Genomic DNA, 20315 nt, shown 5'->3' with positions numbered 1-20315 from the left:
CTCACTAGTTAAGGTGACTTGTCTGTTTGGGACTAGCAGACTGAAATCAAGAATAAGGGCGCTGATGCACCCCCCACACATGGACCCCCTTTGTTTGCATGCTTTGTTAGGCTTTTGTTTACATGCAGGCCTCTCTCTTATTAGGCATACATAGTGAGGTCCCAACACTTGTCAGTCAACTGTCGTTCCTCTTGCTACGTGATAAGCGAAATGTGATTCCTGCTGCTATGTGCTGCGACTCTGCTGCTGCACACAGCAGAAGCCTGAGAGGAGCAGGGACAAGTAATGTAATCTGTGTATGCCTGTCCACCATGTAACACCATGGACCGGTAACGAACTCCGCAAGCCCTGATCACTCTATGTACAGCTACAGGAGTATCCAGATGATTTAACCCCAATTCGGCCTCCGGACAAGCAGAGAAGAAATTTAGTCTGGGCGCTTGGTCAGTCCCGAAAGTCAGCCCAGATTATCTGGTAATGTGAGGGGTGTCCCTAGACAGTAGCTCACGAATGTACCAGTGCAAAATGGATGTGACCTGTAAGATAAACACCAAACTGCAATTGCTGAATGTCATTTTCTTTGCTGTGAGGCTGATAGCAGTTGACAAAGCAAAAATATGATTGCCTCCCTGTTGTTCACAACTACTTGTTCATGACTGAATAAACAAACTGACCTGAAAGGACAACACCATTTATTCTGTTTTACTTTGTTTATATGTGGCGGACCCTGACACCTTTCTAGCTTCAAACAGTGTTCTGGGACCTTATTTTCCTCTATGAACAGCTTGTTTATTCACGTATGTGTTATTACCTCATTAATATTGTAAATGTTAAAATTCTGACTTTTAATTTCTTCTACAATGCTACATAGTGCTCCTTTAATATTAGTTCCATTCTTGGTGTCTTGGTGGTAAGGCATGCTAGTTTTAACGATGTGGTTCAGAGCAGTTTTCAGTATAGATAAAATATATATAGATAAAAGGTCACATGACTTTGAGGTTTTGATCTAACTTTGATCCAACACTAAAACAACAGAGCTTTAACAGGCTTGAACCTGAACTATATTTCTATAGCAGGAAATGCATACGACATCTTGTTATCTGTTCAGAAGAAGAAGGTGTAGATTAATAGAGAGTACTGTGTGACACTGTGTGGATACGGTGGTAAAAACAACAGACACCTAAAGGTTAATCTGAAACTTGTATATTCATGCCTGACTACGTTTTTGTCAGGAGTAGGGAGGAGTTGATGGACAGGATCCGAGTGCATGTTATAACTTGACATATTGACTCTGAACTGTTGAATGCAGAGGACAAAACATCAGACGCTGGTGAAGGGAACACAGTCAGGTGGAGTGTTTCAGCTTTCAAAGGTAAAATGTATGACTTTTTTCTTACATATAAAGATGAGGACTGCAAACAGTCATGAAAATGCATGAATATTTATATAAGACTGAAAACACGGAAGCTTTTGATATGATATGATTGTGGGTATACTATAAGTACACTGAGGTGTTTGCTTCAGTGATATCACTGAACAATGTCAGGTAGATACTTAAAAACTTGTTCCTTGTCTATAACCTGATCTGTCAAACGACAGGTTTCACTCTGAAGAATGGAAGTTTTCAACATTACCAACACCTCACAGGACAACAGCTATGATTACATCAACACTGCCTATGACTACGATGATAACATCAACTATAACTACAGTGATGGCAGACCCGTCGACGATGATCGTGATAAAGTCTATCGCATCATGAATGTGGTGACATGCATAATCATTTCTGTCGGCCTTCCTTTGACCCTCTTGGCCATCTACGCTCTTTATTCTATGGTAGGTACATTATAAATGAGATTTCTTACAGTCTGTGTGTCTCTAAATTATCTAAATCTGTTTCTGTTAATTTACAGGAATAATGTACGTCATAATTAACATTTACATTACACTGATTGGACCCTTCACACATGCAATTGTATGTGTGGCTCCATTACAGCCTTCTCTTAAACTGTTGAGGTTAACGGCACCATTTAGTTTGATGAAAAACATAAAGTAGTCGTCAGGTTTGTCAGAGTAATTTGTACAGCATTATTTGGCCTCATTATTTCTTTGTTTCTTTTTTATTAATTAAAAGCAATCAAGTGTGATATTTGTAGATATTCATGGTCCCCAGAGGATGCAGCCCTCTGCCCTTGTTCATCTCCTGACATTTTCTTTGGCACCACTATGAAGTTGATGTGTCTCGATGACTTCTGGATGCACTGATACAAAAATGATAGACATTCATGGTGCCCAGAGGTTGAACAGTAATAACTTTTGTGATCCCTGACTTTTCATTTAGTGCCATCTTCAGGTAGAACATTTCTATTTGTTAATTTAGGACTAAAAACCTGCAAAACTTGGGAATATGAAGCTGCACCTTACGAAACCCCTCAATCACAGAATGGGATTCCTTCAGAGTTGATTTTAAATAAGGTCACTCTGAGATACCGTAAGTCTCGCACCATCTATAGAAACACATATTTCGATTAGTTGTCTGTAACCAGATAGTTACAGAGAAACATAAATATATCCTGAAATAAGTGTTACAATGACAGTTAAGTGATTACAGAGCCAGGCTGAAAGTTCCCTAAAAAGCAAGTTGTGGATCAACTTGCGTATAGATTGTTTCAGCAGATCTTTAGCCGTGGATACGAAGTGTTTTACCGGTCATTTCATTAATCGAATCAGAGGGATTATTTTAATGCGATACCATTTGAGTTTGACTTACAGTAATCAGATATTGTGCTCATTAATAATTGCCTAACTGTTTCAATTGTGGGCCGATACAATTTCAGATGTTTATTTAGTTTTTTAATGTTAATTATTCCACTGTTGTGCCAGGGATACAAACACATATTCTTTATGAAAAATAAACTCATTCAGCCCTTAAAATGTACAAATACAAATGTCTATTTTGAGAAATATCTGCTTTATAAGCATGTTTAGACTCCTACAGAACTACCTACTCAATGAAAAGTATTTTTCAGGACTAACAGAGCCTTACAAGCTGATGGCAGGGAGACGTGACACAACGGACAAACATCGGAAACTGCTGTCTGTGAATGTCGTCTTATTGCCAACAGGCAGCTAGCAGTCGACAAGGCGAATATTGATACAGATGTTCAGCAGATGTTTTGTTGCCTCCTCCCTATTTTTACACCTGATTGTTTACTTTCAGCAATGTTGTCTTCCAGGTGCGACGTGATCATGTTGCTCCGATCTACGTCATCAACCTTCTCATTTCTGACCTCATTCAGTTCTGCTCCATGATCACTGAGGTGGCCGCACCTGAGGATCACAAGATGATTGGACATATTTTTCATCTTTTAAGTCTGTTTGCCAGTATTGGCTTCATGGTGTGTATCGCCCTGGAAAGGTGACTATCTGCATATGCAGTATGTGTGCAGCTATGTCTGACCATCATATTACTATAAAATTGTAAAGCACGTCAAAAAACTAAGCATCCATCTTGTGCTACAGGTACTTGGTCATTGCCTGCCCACTGTGGTACCGCTTCAGACGAACCATCAAGATCTCTGTGGCAGTCTCTGTAGCGGTCTGGGTCATTACTCTAGCCTTTGTCCTGCCTTTACTTTTTTGGGGTAGTCGTACGGCTGAGAGAATCATCTTCAGCATCTTCTTCCTCCTTCCCCTCCCACTGTTGATATTCTTCCTGGGTGGGACCATCAAAGCTCTGTCTGCCAGCCGTGTTCCCTCTGATGAGAAACGACGAATTGTTGGAATTTTGGTTCTGGTGCTGCTTATTTACACGCTGCTTTTCCTGCCTGTTATCATTTTGGTCGTGGCAGAGGACGACACCTTAGATGCCTGGACCCTTGGCAACCTGTCGGCCATGTTTATGCGGCTGAGTCCACTTGCAGACTTACTTCTGTATGTTTTCATGAGGAAAGGGATCATAGACAAGCTTCTGACCGCTGTGTGTTGTTGCAGAATGGACAGCAATGACAGCAGCAAAATGAACAGCAATGATAGCAACAGTTCATCTGTATGAATAATGACAACAACTACACAGTCAGCTTCATGTAGGTGGAGAAAGAGAGAGGTGAGAAAAACAGAAGAAGAAATGTAGGCAAATAGAAAGGATAGAGACAGGACAGATACTGCCATCTTCTGATACTAACCCTAACCTACCTGGAGAGAAAAGGAAGCAATGCTGTGGGAGCACTGGCTGCTGGGAAATGTTCTGGTCAACTTGTTCTGGTTCACAGTGATGGCTTCACCACATGCGAATTAAACATTATTATAAGTCCGAGGCACTCAAGATGACGATGTGTCAAAAAGCCTTTAATATCTTAAGGCTATTGAATCAAAACAACAGTAAAAACATGCCTACGTGTTTCAGCCATCGAGGCCTTCATCAGGGCAAGTACAAAATGGCTGCCTTTATATTATATTAAATTAAATATAGATCTTTAAGGCTTTTTTTAGCTCATTTAAAGAGCCAGCATTGTCCACACGCGAGCAGCATTCCTTGCATACTGTTTTATGACTGTAAATAAAATACTTTTCTTAATGTCTATCATTATTATCCTTTAATCACTAATACAAAACAGATGTTATTATATTATTGAGCTCAACTATAGTCGCCACGCCGTCTTATTCCTAAATGTTTGTCCGAACAAGTCTTTAGGACTTTTTTCATTTTTGTTCTCCCATATTCATTTTGATTTAGTTGTTCTTTTTTCCAAAACTGTATTTGTTTTGCTTTTCCTTAATTTTTTGTACAGACAGGAAATAAAAATATAAAATTACTTTAGATGTATTTTCTATAATTGCTTGCTAGTTTTAAGCTGTGGTTCAGAGCAGTTGTTGTGTGCTATCAATATGGATGACATCTTATATTACAGTATATATAATTTAATTTGAAATTGTACATTTTCTGGAAATTCAATTAAAAATCTGCTTTTACATCAAAAACCTGAAATTCTTCCTTTGACAAACTCACTATTAAAGGGGCATTTTGTCAGTTTGTTGAAGAAATGTTAATGAGAAGAGAAATATCCTCATTGGCTGATTTTCTTTCTGTCCAAACAAACTAAATAAACAAACTCTCTTTGTTTTCATGACTGAATAGACTGAATAAACAAACTGACCTTAAAGGACAACACGATTTATTCTGTTTTACTTTGTTTATATGTGGTGGACGCTGACACCTTTCTAGCTTTAAACAGTGTTCTGGGACCTTATTTTCCTCTGAGAGCAGCTTGTTTATTCACTTCTTCTGAGTTTGTGTTATTACCTCATTAATATTTTAAATGTTAAGATTCTGACTTTTAATTTCTTCTAAAATGCTACATAGTGCTCCTTTAATATTAGTTCCATTCTTGGTGTTTTGGTGGTAAGGCATGCTAGTTTTAAGGATGTGGTTCAGAGCAGTTTTCAGTATAGATAAAATATATATAGATAAAAGGTCACATGACTTTGAGGTGCCGCACGAGACGAATCATTTTGATACAACACTAAAACAACAGAGCTTTAACAGGCTTGAACCTGAACTATATTTCTATAGCAGGAAATGCATACGACATCTTGTTATCTGTTCAGATGAAAAAGGCGTAGATTAATAGAGAGTACTGTGTGACACTGTGTGGATACGGTGGTAAAAACAACAGACACCTAAAGGTTAATCTGAAACTTGTATATTCATGCCTGACTACATTTTTGTCAGGAGTAGGGAGGGGTTGATGAACAGGATCCGAGTGCATGTTATAACTTGACATATTGACTCTGAACTGTTGAATGCAGAGGACAAAACATCAGACGCTGGTGAAGGGAACACAGTCAGGTGGAGTGTTTCAGCTGTCAAAGGTAAAATGTATGACTTTTTTTATTACATATAAAGATGAGGACTGCAAACAGTCATGAAAATGCATGAATATTTATATGCATATAAGACTGAAAATACGGAAGCTTTTGATATGATATGATTGTGGGTATACTGTAAGTACACTGAGGTGTTTGCTTCAGTGATATCACTGAACGATGTCAGGTAGATACTTAAAAACTTGTTCCTTGTCTATAACCTGATCTGTCAAACGACAGGTTTCACTCTGAAGAATGGAAGTTTTCAACATTACCAACACCTCACAGGACAACAGCTATGATTACATCAACACTGCCTATGACTACGATGATTACATCAACTATAACTACAGTGATGGCAGACCCGTCGACGATGATCGTGATAAAGTCTATCGCATCATGAATGTGGTGACATGCATAATCATTTCTGTTGGCCTTCCTTTGACCCTCGTGGCCATCTACGCTCTTTATTCTATGGTAGGTACATTATAAATGAGATTTCTTACAGTCTGTGTCTCTCTAAATTATCTAAATCTGTTTCTGTTAATTTACAGGAATAATGTACGTCATAATTAACATTTACATTACACTGATTGGACCCTTCACACATGCAGTTTGTATGTGTGGCTCCATTACAGCCTTCTCTTAAACTGTTGAGGTTAACGGCACCATTTAGTTTGATGAAAAACATAAAGTAATCGTCAGGTTTGTCAGAGTAATTTGTACAGCATTATTTGGCCTCATTATTTCTTTGTTTCTTTTTTATTAATTAAAAGCAATCAAGTGTGATATTTGTAGATATTCATGGTCCCCAGAGGATGCAGCCCTCTGCCCTTGTTCATCTCCTGACATTTTCTTTGGCACCACTATGAAGTTGATGTTTTGGGTTTTTAGTGAAATATCTCGATGACTTCTGGATGCACTGATACAAAAATGATAGACATTCATGGTGCCCAGAGGTTGAACAGTAATAACTTTTGTGATCCCTGACTTTTCATTTAGCGTCATCATCAGGTAGAACATTTCTATTTGTTAATTTAGGACTAAAAACCTGCAAAACTTGGGAATATGAAGCTGCACCTTACGAAACCAGAGAACCCCTCAATCACAGAATGGGATTCCTTCAGAGTTGATTTTAAATAAGGTCACTCTGAGATACCGTGACACAACAGACAAACATCGGAAACTGCTGTCTGTGAATGTCGTCTTATTGCCAACAGGCAGCTAGCAGTCGACAAGGCGAATATTGATACAGATGTTCAGCAGATGTTTTGTTGCCTCCTCCCTATTTTTACACCTGATTGTTTACTTTCAGCAATGTTGTCTTCCAGGTGCGACGTGATCATGTTGCTCCGATCTACGTCATCAACCTTCTCATTTCTGACCTCATTCAGTTCTGCTCCATGATCACTGAGGTGGCAGCACCTGAGGATCACAAGATGATTGGACATATTTTTCATCGCTTAAGTCTGTTTGCCAGTATTGGCTTCATGGTGTGTATCGCCCTGGAAAGGTGAATATCTGTATATGCAGTATGTGTGCAGCTATGTCTGACCATCATATTACTATGAAATTATACAGCTCTAAAAAAACTAAGCATCCATCTTGTGTTACAGGTTTTTGGGCATCGTCTGCCCACTGTGGTACCGCTTCAGACGAACCATCAAGATCTCTGTGGCAGTCTCTGTAGCGGTCTGGGTCATTACTCTAGCCTTTGTCCTGCCTTTACTTTTTTGGGGTAGTCATATGGCTGAGAGAATCATCTTCGGCGTCCTCCTCCTCCTTCCCCTCCCACTGTTGATATTCTTCCTGGGTGGGTCCATCAAAGCTCTGTCTGCCAGCCGTGTTCCCTCTGATGAGAAACGACGAATTGTTGGAATTTTGGTTCTGGTGCTGCTTATTTACACGCTGCTGTTCCTGCCTGTTATCATTTCGGTCGTGGCAGAGTATGGCACCTTAGATGCCTGGACCCTTGGCAACCTGTCGGCCATGTTTAGTCGGCTGAGTCCTCTTGCAGACTTACTTCTGTATGTTTTCATGAGGAAAGGGATCATAGACAAGCTTCTGACCGCTGTGTGTTGTTGCAGAATGGACAGCAATGACAGCAGCAAATTGAACAGCAATGATATTTGAAGTTCATCTGTATGAATAATGACAACAACTACACAGTCAGCTTCATGTAGGTGGAAAAAGAGAGAGGTGAGAAAAACAGAAGAAGAAATGTAGGCAAATAGAAAGGATAGAGACAGGACAGATACTGCCATCTTCTGATACTAACCCTAACCTACCTGGAGAGAAAAGGAAGCAATGCTGTGGGAGCACTGGCTGCTGGGAAATGTTCTGGTCAACTTGTTCTGGTTCACAGTGATGGCTTCACCACATGTGAATTAAACATTATTATAAGTCCGAGGCACTCAAGATGATGATGTGTCAAAAAGCCTTTAATATCTCATCAAAACAACAGTAAAAACATGCCTACGTGTTTCAGCCATCGAGGCCTTCATCAGGGCAAGTACAAAATGGCTGCCTTTATATTATATTATATTAAATATAGATCTTTAAGGCTTTTTTTTAGCTCATTTAAAGAGCCAGCATTGTCCACACCCGAGCAGCATTCCTTGCATACTGTTTTATGACTGTAAATAAAAGACTTTTCTTAATGTCTATCATTATTATCCTTTAATCACTAAAACAAAGCAGATTTTATTATATTATTGAGCTCAACTATAGCCGCCGCTTTTCTTCTCTCATATTCATTTCGATTTAATTGTTCATTTTTCCAAAACTGTATTTGTTTTGTTTTTCCATAATGTTTCATACAGACAGGAAACAATAACATACGATCACTTCAAATGTATTTACTTTAAGTTTCCTTTGTGGTGTTTGGTTTGTAGGCAAGCTAGTTTCAAGGATGTGGTTCAGAGCGGTTGTTGTGTGCTATCAATATAGATCAAATCTTATTTTACAGTACATTTAAATTAAATGTGAAATTGTACATTTTCTGGAAATTCAATTTAAAGTCTGCTCCTACACAAAAAACATGAATTTATTTCCTTTGAAGAACTCACTGTATAAAAACCAAATAAATAAATAAATATTCAGTTAAATCTCTGCTGGTTGACATCTCTATTGTCTTTATGAACATAAAGCCCAAACCTGCTGTTACTACGGAGACATCTTGTAGCTTTTCTTTTCAAATTACCAAATTATATTTTATCAAAACTCTTAAAGTTTTGATACTTTTCAGATAATTATTTAGAAATCATAAAGTGTGACAGGGACAATCAAAACAGATTAGACAAATATTATTCAGTGTAGGTTAGTAACTTTCATTTACACTGGAGACATGTCCCCACCATTCTTTGAGAGGGCAGATTTGTCAAAAATAGGGATTTAACAATATACCAAATTTCACAATATGGTTAGATAGACTTCATTGTCCCTGGGGGGAAATTCTTTTTCATGACACTGCACATCAGATTCGTACACATCACCTACACCTACCTTAATGACGGACGGAAGTAGATGAAGTACAGCACAACATCACACAACAACGACAGCAAAAACAAACATGAAAACACGACTTGTAGTTCCCTCAGCGAATCACCCTGTTTAGGGCGACTATGGCTGCGGGTAGCAGAGTTTTGCCAAAGCAAGTCCTTCTGCACCTCAGGGACCCTCACCTGAGCCCAGAGGGTGGTACAGCGATTGAGTGGGTGTGTGATGTCCCGTGTTATTGTATTTACAATGCGTGTGATGGCCTTACAATTGAGCTCTGAGAGGATTCATCGTGATAAATAAAATGTCATGATACCGTCGTGGGACTGTGAATAATAAACTCACAAAATGTCAAGAAAGGAAATATTTTGACACCTATTTTCCTTATAAACAGAAAAATACAACTGTACACCATCTGAATTCAAGTTTCTCTCTCCGACTGAACTAACACGAGCTTAATCGCCTCGTTAACTCATCGTAAAACACACTTCATTCAAACTGGACAGAAACTCAGTCAAAGTCACCAGAACAGTGTTGGTTTGTCTCCACAGTCACCTCTGGTTCTGTCCAAATAAATCCTCAGTTCGCATGTGAATATTCTGTCTCTATACGCCGATGACGTCCAACTCTCTCTCTCTGTCCTCTCCTGTCCCCACCTGCTGTGTCTTCTCGTCCCAGGAGTCATAGTCCTGGTCAGAGCCGCTGTTAATCACCTACATAGTGTAACAGAGCCAGTACGGACCTCTGTCACTCTCAAAAGTTGCTGTGAGGCCAGACTCCCTCAGGCAACAGGGCCAATTAGCCCCACGACTATCTGAGCTACTTGCCAACAGCAGCTCGTCGCCACAGTCAAAGATAGCTACAGCAAAGAGTATCGAATTCTGGCCATTTCTTCCAAATGACACCTTTAACCATTCAGATTTACAATATTTGTTATGCTTGAACTACAACAGAAAAATGCATCCACATGCACTTGAGCGGAAACTGTTGAAATGTTAATGCTTCAGTACGTCTGATTGCTTAAATCTCACTTCCTTAGATAAAGTAGATAAACAGGAGCCTGCTGCATGTTGTCACATAACATATTGACTCTGAGCTGCTGAATGCAGAGGACAAAACGCCAGACGTCAGAGAACGCAGTCAGGTGAAGTCTTTCAGCATTCAAAGGTCAATTTTATACCTTCTCTTATATGTAGGTATGATTTTGAAGACCTGCTTCCTTCCTATGACCTGACCTTTCAAACAACAGGTTTCACTCTGAAGAATGGAAGATTTCAACAGCACCGCCTCTAACAACGAGTCAGGCAGCTTCGTCATGTCTGTGGTGGAATACATCATCAGTTCAGTCGGCCTTTCTGTGACCCTCGTCGCCATCTACGCCCTTTGTTCTCTGGTAGGTACATTACAAATGCGTCATGTGTCTGTCACGCGGTCTGTGCGTCTATAAAGGATTTTGATGTGACTCCATTAATTTAGTTGTGTGCTGCTGTTTTCATTGAGTTTGTGGTTTATACTGATATGGAGGCGAACTTAAGTTAATTTGAAATGAAATGAAAACTGGGCATGTTCAGCATCTGACTAACTGTGAGAGCAGCTCTTCTCCTGGACAAAGTTTTCCGTAGTTGTTGAGATTTTCATTAATATACGAAATATTTACTTTGGTCAAGGATAAATGTGCGAGGCTATGACTCAAAATATTACTCAAAAAATGTTTTAATGTGATCTTAAGCATAATTATTGATAGATTAGGAAGCAACATGTTCATGGGAAATGAAAAGGACAAAGTGATGCACTGACAAGAGAGCAAGAGAGAGAGCAGGCTGAGCTGGAGATGGTGCTGATAAGGAAGTTCATACCGAGGTTAAATCAGCCAAGCGCACGCCTAAAAGTCTTAGTCAATTAATTAATTTATTACAGGTCTTCTGAAAAAGTGACCAACTCTGCTGGGTCATATGCATAAAATAATATTTGGTTAAATGTCCTTTGGCCATTTTCAACTCAATTAGGTGCAGATTTGGTCACATTTTCAGAAGTTCAAATTCACTATTGAACCAAACTTCAGGAAAGTTTTTGTGACAAATAGTTTGTGTTTCACTCATTCCATCACAGAAACATGAGAGTTGTAGAAATCACTGGAACTCAAGTCTGCCATGATATGCAGGTGCATCTCAAAACATTTTAATGTCTTGGAGAAGTTCATTTTTTTCCATAATTTAATTCAAAAAGTGGAAATCATTACGCATAAAGTGAAACATTTCAAGCCTTTTTTTGTTTTAAATTTGAGGATTATGGCTTACAGCTCATGAAAATCAAAACTCCAGTATCTCAAAATATTAAAATATTACAATACTACTATTATAGACTCTCTATGGGGTTCAGGTCAGGCGAGTGGGCTGACTAATCAAGAACAGTAATACCACGGTCAGCAAACCAGTTACTAGTAGTTTAGCACTGTGGGCAGGTGCCAAGTCCTAATGGAAAAGGAAATTAGCATCTCCATACTGTATAGAGATGCTGATCAGGACTACAAACTGGTTTGCTGACGTGGTATTACAGTGCTTGATTGGTCAGCCGACTCGCCTGACCTGAACCCCGCAGAGAATCTATGATATATTGTCAAGAGGAAGATGAGAGACACTCAACAATACAGACGAGCCGAAGGCCTCTTTCAAAGCCACCTGTGCTTCCACAACACCTCAGCAGCGCCACAGGCCGATCACCTCCATGCCACGCCGCACTGATGCAATTATTCGTGCAAAAGGAGCCCGGACCGAGTATTAAGTGCATAAATGAACATACTTTATAGGAAGGTCGACATTCCTGTATTATAAATCCTTTTGGTGATTGGCCTTATGAAATATTAAAACATTTTGAGATACTGGATTTTTGATTTTAATGAGCTGTAAACCACAATCATCCAAATTAAAACAAAAAAGGCTTGAAAGATCTCACTTTGTGTTTTTTAATTAAATTACGGAAAAAATGAACTTTTGCATGATATTCTAATTTTTGAGATGCACCTTTACATTTTCTTTACAAGAAGATGTAAACTTTTGACCATGACTGTAGTAGTTTATAGTAAAGTCGTTAAGTACAAACTGATGTCATGAATGTCACAAGCCAACATCTCAGTAATGTGCCAGCACATAAATCATGTGAACCGATAGATAAACATCGGATCTCCTGATATGCTGACAGCAGTCAACAAGGCAAATATCGATACAGATGTTCAGCAGATATATCGTTGCCTCCCTGTTGTTTACAGCTGTTTGTTTACTTTCACCAATGTTTTGTTGTCTTGCAGGTGCGAGTTAATCACGTTGCTCCGACCTATATCATCAACCTTCTCGTTTCCAACCTCCTTCAGTTCTGTGGCAGGATCATTCGGCTGTCCGCACATGACGATGAGAAGATAGATAAAATTGGAAATTTTATTTATTCTTTAGGCATGTTGGGCAGTGTTGGCTTCATGGTGTGTGTTGCCATGGAAAGGTACCCATCTTTAAATCCAGTGTGCTTGTATTTCTGTCTGACCATTATACTGATATAACATTTTTAAGCTCCTCAAACACTGTGTCAATCTTGTGTTACAGGTATTTGGTCATTACCTGTCCACTGTGGTACCGCTTCAGACGGCCTATGAAGATCTCTGTGGTGGTCTGTGCTGTGGTCTGGGTCTTTGTTCTAAGCTTTCGCTTCTTTTGGTTTTACTACCATGATCATAACGTGCCCACAATCATAGTGAGCGCTTTCATCCTCCTCCCCGTCCCACTGTTGACGTTCTTCCTGGGAGGGACCCTCAGAGCTCTGACTGCCAGCCGTGTCCCCTCTGATGAAAAACGACGAATTATTGGGTCATTGGTTCTGGTGCTGCTTAATCACACGCTGCTGTTCCTGCCCACCGCCATTTTGTTCCTGGCCAAGCGAAACATGAATAACCCTACCTTTTCCAACCTGTCGATCGCTTTTCTGCGGATCAGTCCTTTTGCAGACTTACTTCTGTATTTTTTCACGAGGAAAGGGACCATAGACAAGCTTCTGGCCGCTGTGTGTTGTTGCAGAATGAACAGCAATGACAGCAGCAGAATGAACAGCAATGATAGATGCAGTTCATCAGTATGAATAATGACAACAACTACACAGTCATGGAGGCAGAGAAAGAGTTAAAAAGACAAAACAGAAAAAGAAAGGTAGACAAATCAGGGGTGTGTATCTCTCCCTTGTAAGACGATCCAATGCACAACTAGATACGTGGCTTCAATACGATTCAAGGATGATACTCTCTTTAATATCGGATGATTCGCTGTAATTCAATTCGGTGCAGTGAGATTCAATCTAATAGACAGCAAGACAAATGTACCACTTACTGTGTTTCTCAGCAGGGGCGGTAGGGGGCATTCAGAGAACGTCAGGGGATGCTGGAAGCAATTATTTTGAAAGGAGGCAGTTGAGGTGTTCTTGAGGGCGTTTGAGAGTACAAACCTACAAACCAAATCTACTTGCAAGAATGTGGTCTGCAGCATCTATAAAGCAAACCTGTTTTCACCAAGACGATGAAACGAGACGAGACAAGACGAGCAAAACGACTCTACTTCAGTGTCCAACAGCACGATTATGAACAACACGTAGGTCAAAAGCTGTTGAATATAAAAAGACTAATTGAGGAAAGTTGAGAAAACAAACGTAGTGCTTTTTATCCAGAAGAAACGCGGCTCCCCAGTTCACTTGTATTTGTTTACAGGCGAGTTTTGCCCTCTGCAATATGGCGTCATCGTTAAGGTACGATCCAATGAGGCATCTATGTTTCTATATCTATGGATCTAACAGCAACGGAGGCGGTGTGCTAACGTAACTCTCGTCTGCTCTTTGATTTTGTTGTTCATTTTTTCATTATTATATCTAACATATGTCTATTAAACGTCTATCTAAGCAGTATGTCTTTTGCTTTGCTTTTTAAAAACATGTTATTTTTTTATCTTTATTTAATGTGAGCTTATTTTTTTGGTTGTTTTGTGGCATGAGAGTTTTAAGGGTGTGATTCAGAGCAGTTGTTGTTTCCTTTAATATACATACAATCTTATGTCACAGTATATGTAATTTAATATGAAATTATGATTTTCTGGAATTTCAATAAAAATCTGTTTCAAGACAAAAATGTAAATGTCTGCCTTCTGACGAACTCCCTGAATTAAAACATGATAAATAAAGGTTTAACTAAATCTCTGCTGGTTGACGTCTCTGTTGTCTTTATGCACATGAAGCCCAAACCTGCTGTTACCACGGAGACACCTTGTAGTTTTTCTCTTCAGATTAACAAACTATGTTTCATCATGAAGGCCTTTACACAGCGGGGACGCGACGCTTCAAAACTATTCACACAGGCAGCAACGCAAATTTGTGACAGCAGACTCCAAAGTGCGATTTTGCAACACACGTTTATTATCATGTTAAAATGAAACCTACCTCAGACCAGCAGGGCAGCGACTGGTAGAAAATCAGGGCCGACTTGCAGAGCTCTGGGTGGACGCCGGGGATCCTCTGGGGGCCACTGCAGCACTGACCGGCTCGCTGACGGGTACCGAGAGGTCACATTCATCTGGTCATCTCAGCCGACTGTCCCGGGGGACACATGTACTCATCCAGGACCACAGAATGAAAGCCTGATAACATGGGACGCATGATTTTATGCTGTAATGACAGTGGGATGAAAAAATAGTTTAAATGGGTTTTATATGTACAACTATGCTCTGTTTTAGCTGTCTGTAATATTATATATATGTATTATAGACATATTACATGAGCTGAGGTCCTAAATCAATCATTGACTTGAAAATGATCATTTAAACTGACAAACATCACCTGTGATTGAACACAGTTCAAACAGGATCAATACATCAGCTGTGTCTCTTCATCACTACACACACAGCTGTGATCAATAAGCTCCACGAGAGGAAGTTAAAATGAGCTCAACATTAAACATCTACAGCAGTAAAGTGACACACACACATTAATACACACACATCACATATAAAACACTGACAGTAACAGATTACTGCAGAACGAGTACTTTTACTTTAAATACGCAGTACGATGGAATAGTCCAAATGAGTGGGGACTGAAGGGGGGTCCGCAGACACAAATGACGTATTCAGCAGTGTGATGATATTTTAGCGCAAGGATTAAAAAATGAATATTAATGAGTAAAAGTCAACTTTCTTACCCACAAGTCTCTGAGGTGTTTTATGGGTCTCTTGGTAGTTTGGGGCTCAAAGCATTTGCTGACCTTTGCCTAATGGTACGTCCTCAGATAATAAATGGTGCCATGATGATTTATTGATCCTGTTTGAATTGTGTCATGAATCACACATATGATGTATGATGAACTACATCGTCTCATCAGCCCACTGGGCTCAGAACAGCTCGTAGATGTAGCAGTTATCATCCTGATGACCCGCACCTGAAACCTCCAGAGCCAAAAGAGCCAGAGACTCGACATGTTCACAACATTTGTGCAGAAAGAAGTTTTCTAGCTGAAGTCAGACTGAAAAACTGCAACAAGTTACAGTGAGAGGTGAAGCGCTAACACAGGGGTTCAGACCTCTGACAGGTCAGAGCAGTGAACAGACGTCGAGGGTCCAGATGATGACGTGTGTGATCGCACTGCAGACACAAAGATGTTGATCGATCTGTGAGGAGGTAATATCAGCTGCATCGGGACAAACAGTCTGCGAGGGACAAACACATGTTGGTTTAAGTTCAACATCAGTGTTCAAAGTGCAGATAAACTGCTGATGTCATCAGCTGGCAGCCAATCACTGCACTGTCATGACTCAGCAGAAACACAATGCATTTATATTCATATCGGCCTTTAATCCTCATTTAAACACACTTACACACCATCAGCACCTGAGACTCAGTCGCTCCGACACGTGGACACGAGTCAAACAACACGCTGAAGAGTTGAACTGAAACAGCGTGGACGTCGTTTCTGAGGCCAAATGAGGTCAGTTCACTTTGTCTGCAGATGAGTTATCTGTTTGTTCACCTGTGTGTGTGTGTGTGTGTGTGTGTGTGTGCGTGTGTGTGAGAGCGCAGGATAAAAGTCCGGCCTCGTTCAGCTCGTCTCAGTTTCAGCTGCTCGTTGAGTCGGATCGACAGAAACAGGAACATGAAGGTTTGCTTGGTGCTGCTGCTGCTGCTGCCGCTCTGCTCAGGTACGACTCTACACTGACGTGTTTCAAGTGAAGGAGGTAAACAGGAATAAAGAGCATTTAGTAACAGCACAGGTGTAAACTGCAGCTAAAGTACATTTCAGATGACTTGGTTTGTGCTCTTATCTCATCACTACCGTTGTGATGATGATTTATGACAGTACTGTTGAATTAAAGACGAAGTTATGTCGTAAAATAAAATGTATTGAAGGTTAACGTTTACACTAGTGGAGCAGTTTCACTGCACGAGGCCTTCAGACACACTGATCTGCTGTCTGCCAGTCCTCTGACGCACTGACCTCAGACCAGCGTTCACAGACCGACTGATGAGCTGACAGGAAAAACACAAGTCTTCAACCATGTTTCTGCTCCAGGCCGAGTCGAGAGGCTACGCTACCATAACAGAGCTGCAGCAGACCTGCTTCAGCTGACGACGGCCTCCTTGTGAGCTCAGTGAAACACTAAGTAAAGTCCTGCAGTGAATCTGTGAGTAACCACCATGTGATGATGTGTGCCACGTGGTTCCTGTTCACGGCCCTGTGCTGTCAATGTTGCTAATGCTAATGCTAGCAAACATTAACACTGCTAAGGCTAGCGAGCTAACGTCAGGGCAGCACAGTGTTCTGGGCACATCCTGCAAAACTGACAACTACCAGACTACAGACACCACCTGACACCAGCGGAGAGATTCTATTGGCTGACACCAGCGGAGAGATTCTATTGGCTGACACCAGCGGAGAGCTTCTATTGGCTGACACCAGCGGAGAGATTCTATTGGCTGACACCAGCGGAGTGATTCTATTGGCTGACACCAGCGGAGTGATTCTATTGGCTGACACCAGCGGAGTGATTCTATTGGCTGACAGATGTTTACTGTCATAATTTAACAGAGAAAACAAAACAATGATTTTGATCCTGACAAACATTTTAAATGATTCATTCACATCAGAATAATGTTTTTAAGGAGGGAGACTTTTATTCTGCACCTTTCTACAAACTGTAGATGGATTATTGTTAATAATTGTCATCAATGTGACCTTTAAACTAGTGACACACTGTGGTTACTACAGTTTACTGTACAATATTAATAATGCTTCCATGGCAGTTGTGATGAATCAGGCACGAACATCAATGTTTGTTGTGTATTCTGATCAGTGAATTATTAACAGGTTTCAGTTCGGGGGAGATTCGATCGTCGACACTCGAGTTACAACAGCTTCCTGTTTCCTTGCCACGCCCACGCCGTTATATTCATGCAACCTGTTGATAACTTCTCAAAAATACACTCAATTTTCACACAAAATTCAAATGGTCGATTTCCTGTGAGGTTTATGCATTCGCTCTGGAGACTTTGTTTTGTCTGGAGGTTTGGTATCGGCCTGCTGAATCTCACACAGCTCAGTGAAACACAGAGCGAGGGCTGCTCCACTGAAGGTTTTTCAGGGGGCGCCAGGTGTGCTTCAGTTCAGGTGTTCATCTTTAAACTGTACGGAGGTTCTTCATTTCAGCGGGATCGTCGACTCTACCCGACTGTGAGTCTCGTCACAGTCGGGTGAGTCCCAGATGCGATCTGAAGAGGTGAGACTGTCTCAGGTGTGATCACAGGTGTGTTTGTGTTGCAGCTAAGGAGTTTCACATCCAGTGTTACGGTGAGGACTACTTCATGGTCAGCAACTTGCTGCTCGACTGCACCAGCAAAGTCCAGCAGGCGTGCTACACCAGAGGTGAGTCGTCCACCTGCTCTGTGGGACATTTAAATGTAGATTTGCTGAGCCGACTGTGTGGAAACATTCACAGCTGCTCTTTGTGACGACACGTGTGGATTTACAAAGCTGTTGTGTGGCTCTGATGCGTTTCCTGTTTGCTGCTGCAGATAACGGAGAGAAAGGCTGCACCACGCTCGACAACTGCTCTAATCCACGCTGGACCTGCTGCCACAGCAACGGCTGCAACAAATGAGCCAATCACAGCCCAGGAAGCTCTGAAATCATCAAACCACACGATGTGAAATAAGACTGTGAGGGAGATTTCCCAGAATGCAGTGTGGTGTTTCTCTGAGCTCTGAATAAACATGAATGTTTACGGTCGGTCAGTGTCAGAGACTCAATAAACATCCTGAGTTTGACTCATAATCAACTTTAATCATTTCAAAGAGTTTAAATCAAAACTTTGATGTTCTGACGTCACGTCTGTTCAGTTTGTGCTGAACAAAGTCAGTCAGTCAGTTAATGGATGGATTAAAAAACAACATAATTAATGAGGGAAAAGTAAAAGATAACTTTCCTACCCACAGGTCTGTGAGGTGTTTGATGGGTCTCTTGGTAGCTTGGGGCTCAAAGCAGACCTTGCTGACCTTTGCTTAATGGTACGTCCGCCTCAGATAATAAAATGGTGCCATAATAATGTACTGATCCTGTTGAACTGGGTCATGAATCACATGATGTTTGTCAGTTTGTTGTATTAAAGTCAAACCTCATGTAGTTTTGTGTTAAAGCGCTCAGTGAACTACATCGTCTCATCAGCACCAGAACCAACACCAACATGGAGCCAACTGGGCTCAGAAAAGCTCGTAAACAAGATGAACATCACAATAAACCTGCTCATATTGACAACTGCAGTTCTGGTTCTGGTTCAGTTCTGTGAGCTGCTGATATACAGGAGCAGGGTACCAATTACGTACAGTATTTCTGTAGGCTGACCCAGATGTCAGCATCGCCCTGGTTACTGAGCAGATGTTCACTACCCTCTATATAGTGGGTAATTAGTATTTTAAGTTTCATGATCAATTGCCGGTGAATTTATTGTCTTATAAATTATAAATGTATTGTTGTAGATGCAGATCACAGGTAACGTTCTTCCTCAACTTTCTCAAACATTATTTTTAAGAATGGTGCAGCCCTGCACTACTTTACACCCACAGACATGTCTGTGCTGTTTGTATCTAACGAGGTGAGCTTTGAGTTTGAATGAATGCAGATGTTGTGATAACTCTCTGCTGTCTGTGTGGAGCTACTACTGAAGTAAACACGAGAGACTTCACCCAGACAACTATTTTATCACGTGTCTTAACGGCCCCAGCCGAGCTGAAACTCCCAAAGATCTCAAACAGGTGTCCACTGACTTTATTACCAAGAGGGTTTAATTCTCCAGATTGTTATTTCTGTATTTTTTAACTCGTACAGAAACCCAGGGAACGTGGTCACTCCACTCAGTGACAGATAACCTCTGAGCCGTAGTCCTGTCAGCTGTGACACGTCGTCAGAGGTTTTGGTCAGCTGGTCGGTCCTCGGCTCGGTGGTTATCACTGTCACCTGGGTGGAGTCATGTAATAATGCAGTTACACTACTGACGTGAACATGAGCGATGGTCTCTGGATTGTACTGTTGTTATCAGTCTGTGGAGTTGCTCTTCTGCAGGTGCAAGGTCCAGTCAGCTGTGACAGTGTCGTCTACTCGTCTATTTGAAGAGCTTGGTGAATCTTCTCCACACTGATCTCAATCCACTGGTGTTTCTCACAGGCTGCTCATTGTGTCTCTGCTGCAGCGACTCTCTGCTCCTCTTCTGCTTTCACATCAAGTCTCTCTAGCTGCCTCTCCTTCACAATCATCGATTCGTCAAACTTCTCATATAGTTTCAGGGTTACAGTCAAGGTTTTCCTCTCTTTCCATGGCCTGTAATTCCTCCTCAATCGTCTCTTCATCGTCCTTGACAATGTCTTTCAGGTGGACACATTCAGCTTTG

General features: G+C 40.9%; 3 protein-coding genes across 3 annotated transcripts; all 3 read left to right on the top strand.

The window, feature by feature from the left end:
• Positions 1–1614: 1614 nt before the first annotated feature.
• On the top strand, positions 1615–4054 carry LOC141009079 (G-protein coupled receptor 4-like). Its single transcript, XM_073481489.1, has 3 exons — positions 1615–1836; positions 3237–3418; positions 3523–4054. The coding sequence occupies exons 1-3, from the start codon at positions 1615–1617 to the stop codon at positions 4052–4054; spliced, it is 936 nt and encodes a 311-aa protein (XP_073337590.1).
• A 2066-nt stretch (positions 4055–6120) lies between these two features.
• Positions 6121–13539, top strand: LOC141009078 (uncharacterized). The gene is made up of 6 exons (XM_073481488.1): positions 6121–6342; positions 7197–7378; positions 7482–7972; positions 10635–10756; positions 12668–12855; positions 12957–13539. The coding sequence occupies exons 1-6, from the start codon at positions 6121–6123 to the stop codon at positions 13483–13485; spliced, it is 1734 nt and encodes a 577-aa protein (XP_073337589.1). The 3' UTR covers positions 13486–13539.
• A 2925-nt stretch (positions 13540–16464) lies between these two features.
• On the top strand, positions 16465–18661 carry LOC141009327 (uncharacterized). The gene is made up of 3 exons (XM_073481876.1): positions 16465–16577; positions 18197–18298; positions 18448–18661. The coding sequence occupies exons 1-3, from the start codon at positions 16532–16534 to the stop codon at positions 18531–18533; spliced, it is 234 nt and encodes a 77-aa protein (XP_073337977.1). The 5' UTR covers positions 16465–16531; the 3' UTR covers positions 18534–18661.
• The last annotated feature ends 1654 nt before the right edge of the window (positions 18662–20315 follow it).

Source organism: Pagrus major, chromosome 15 (genome assembly GCF_040436345.1).
Source record: "Pagrus major chromosome 15, Pma_NU_1.0".
Taxonomy (NCBI): domain Eukaryota; kingdom Metazoa; phylum Chordata; class Actinopteri; order Spariformes; family Sparidae; genus Pagrus; species Pagrus major.
Note: the sequence above shows the minus strand (reverse complement) of the source record. Positions and strands in the feature narration are given on the sequence as shown.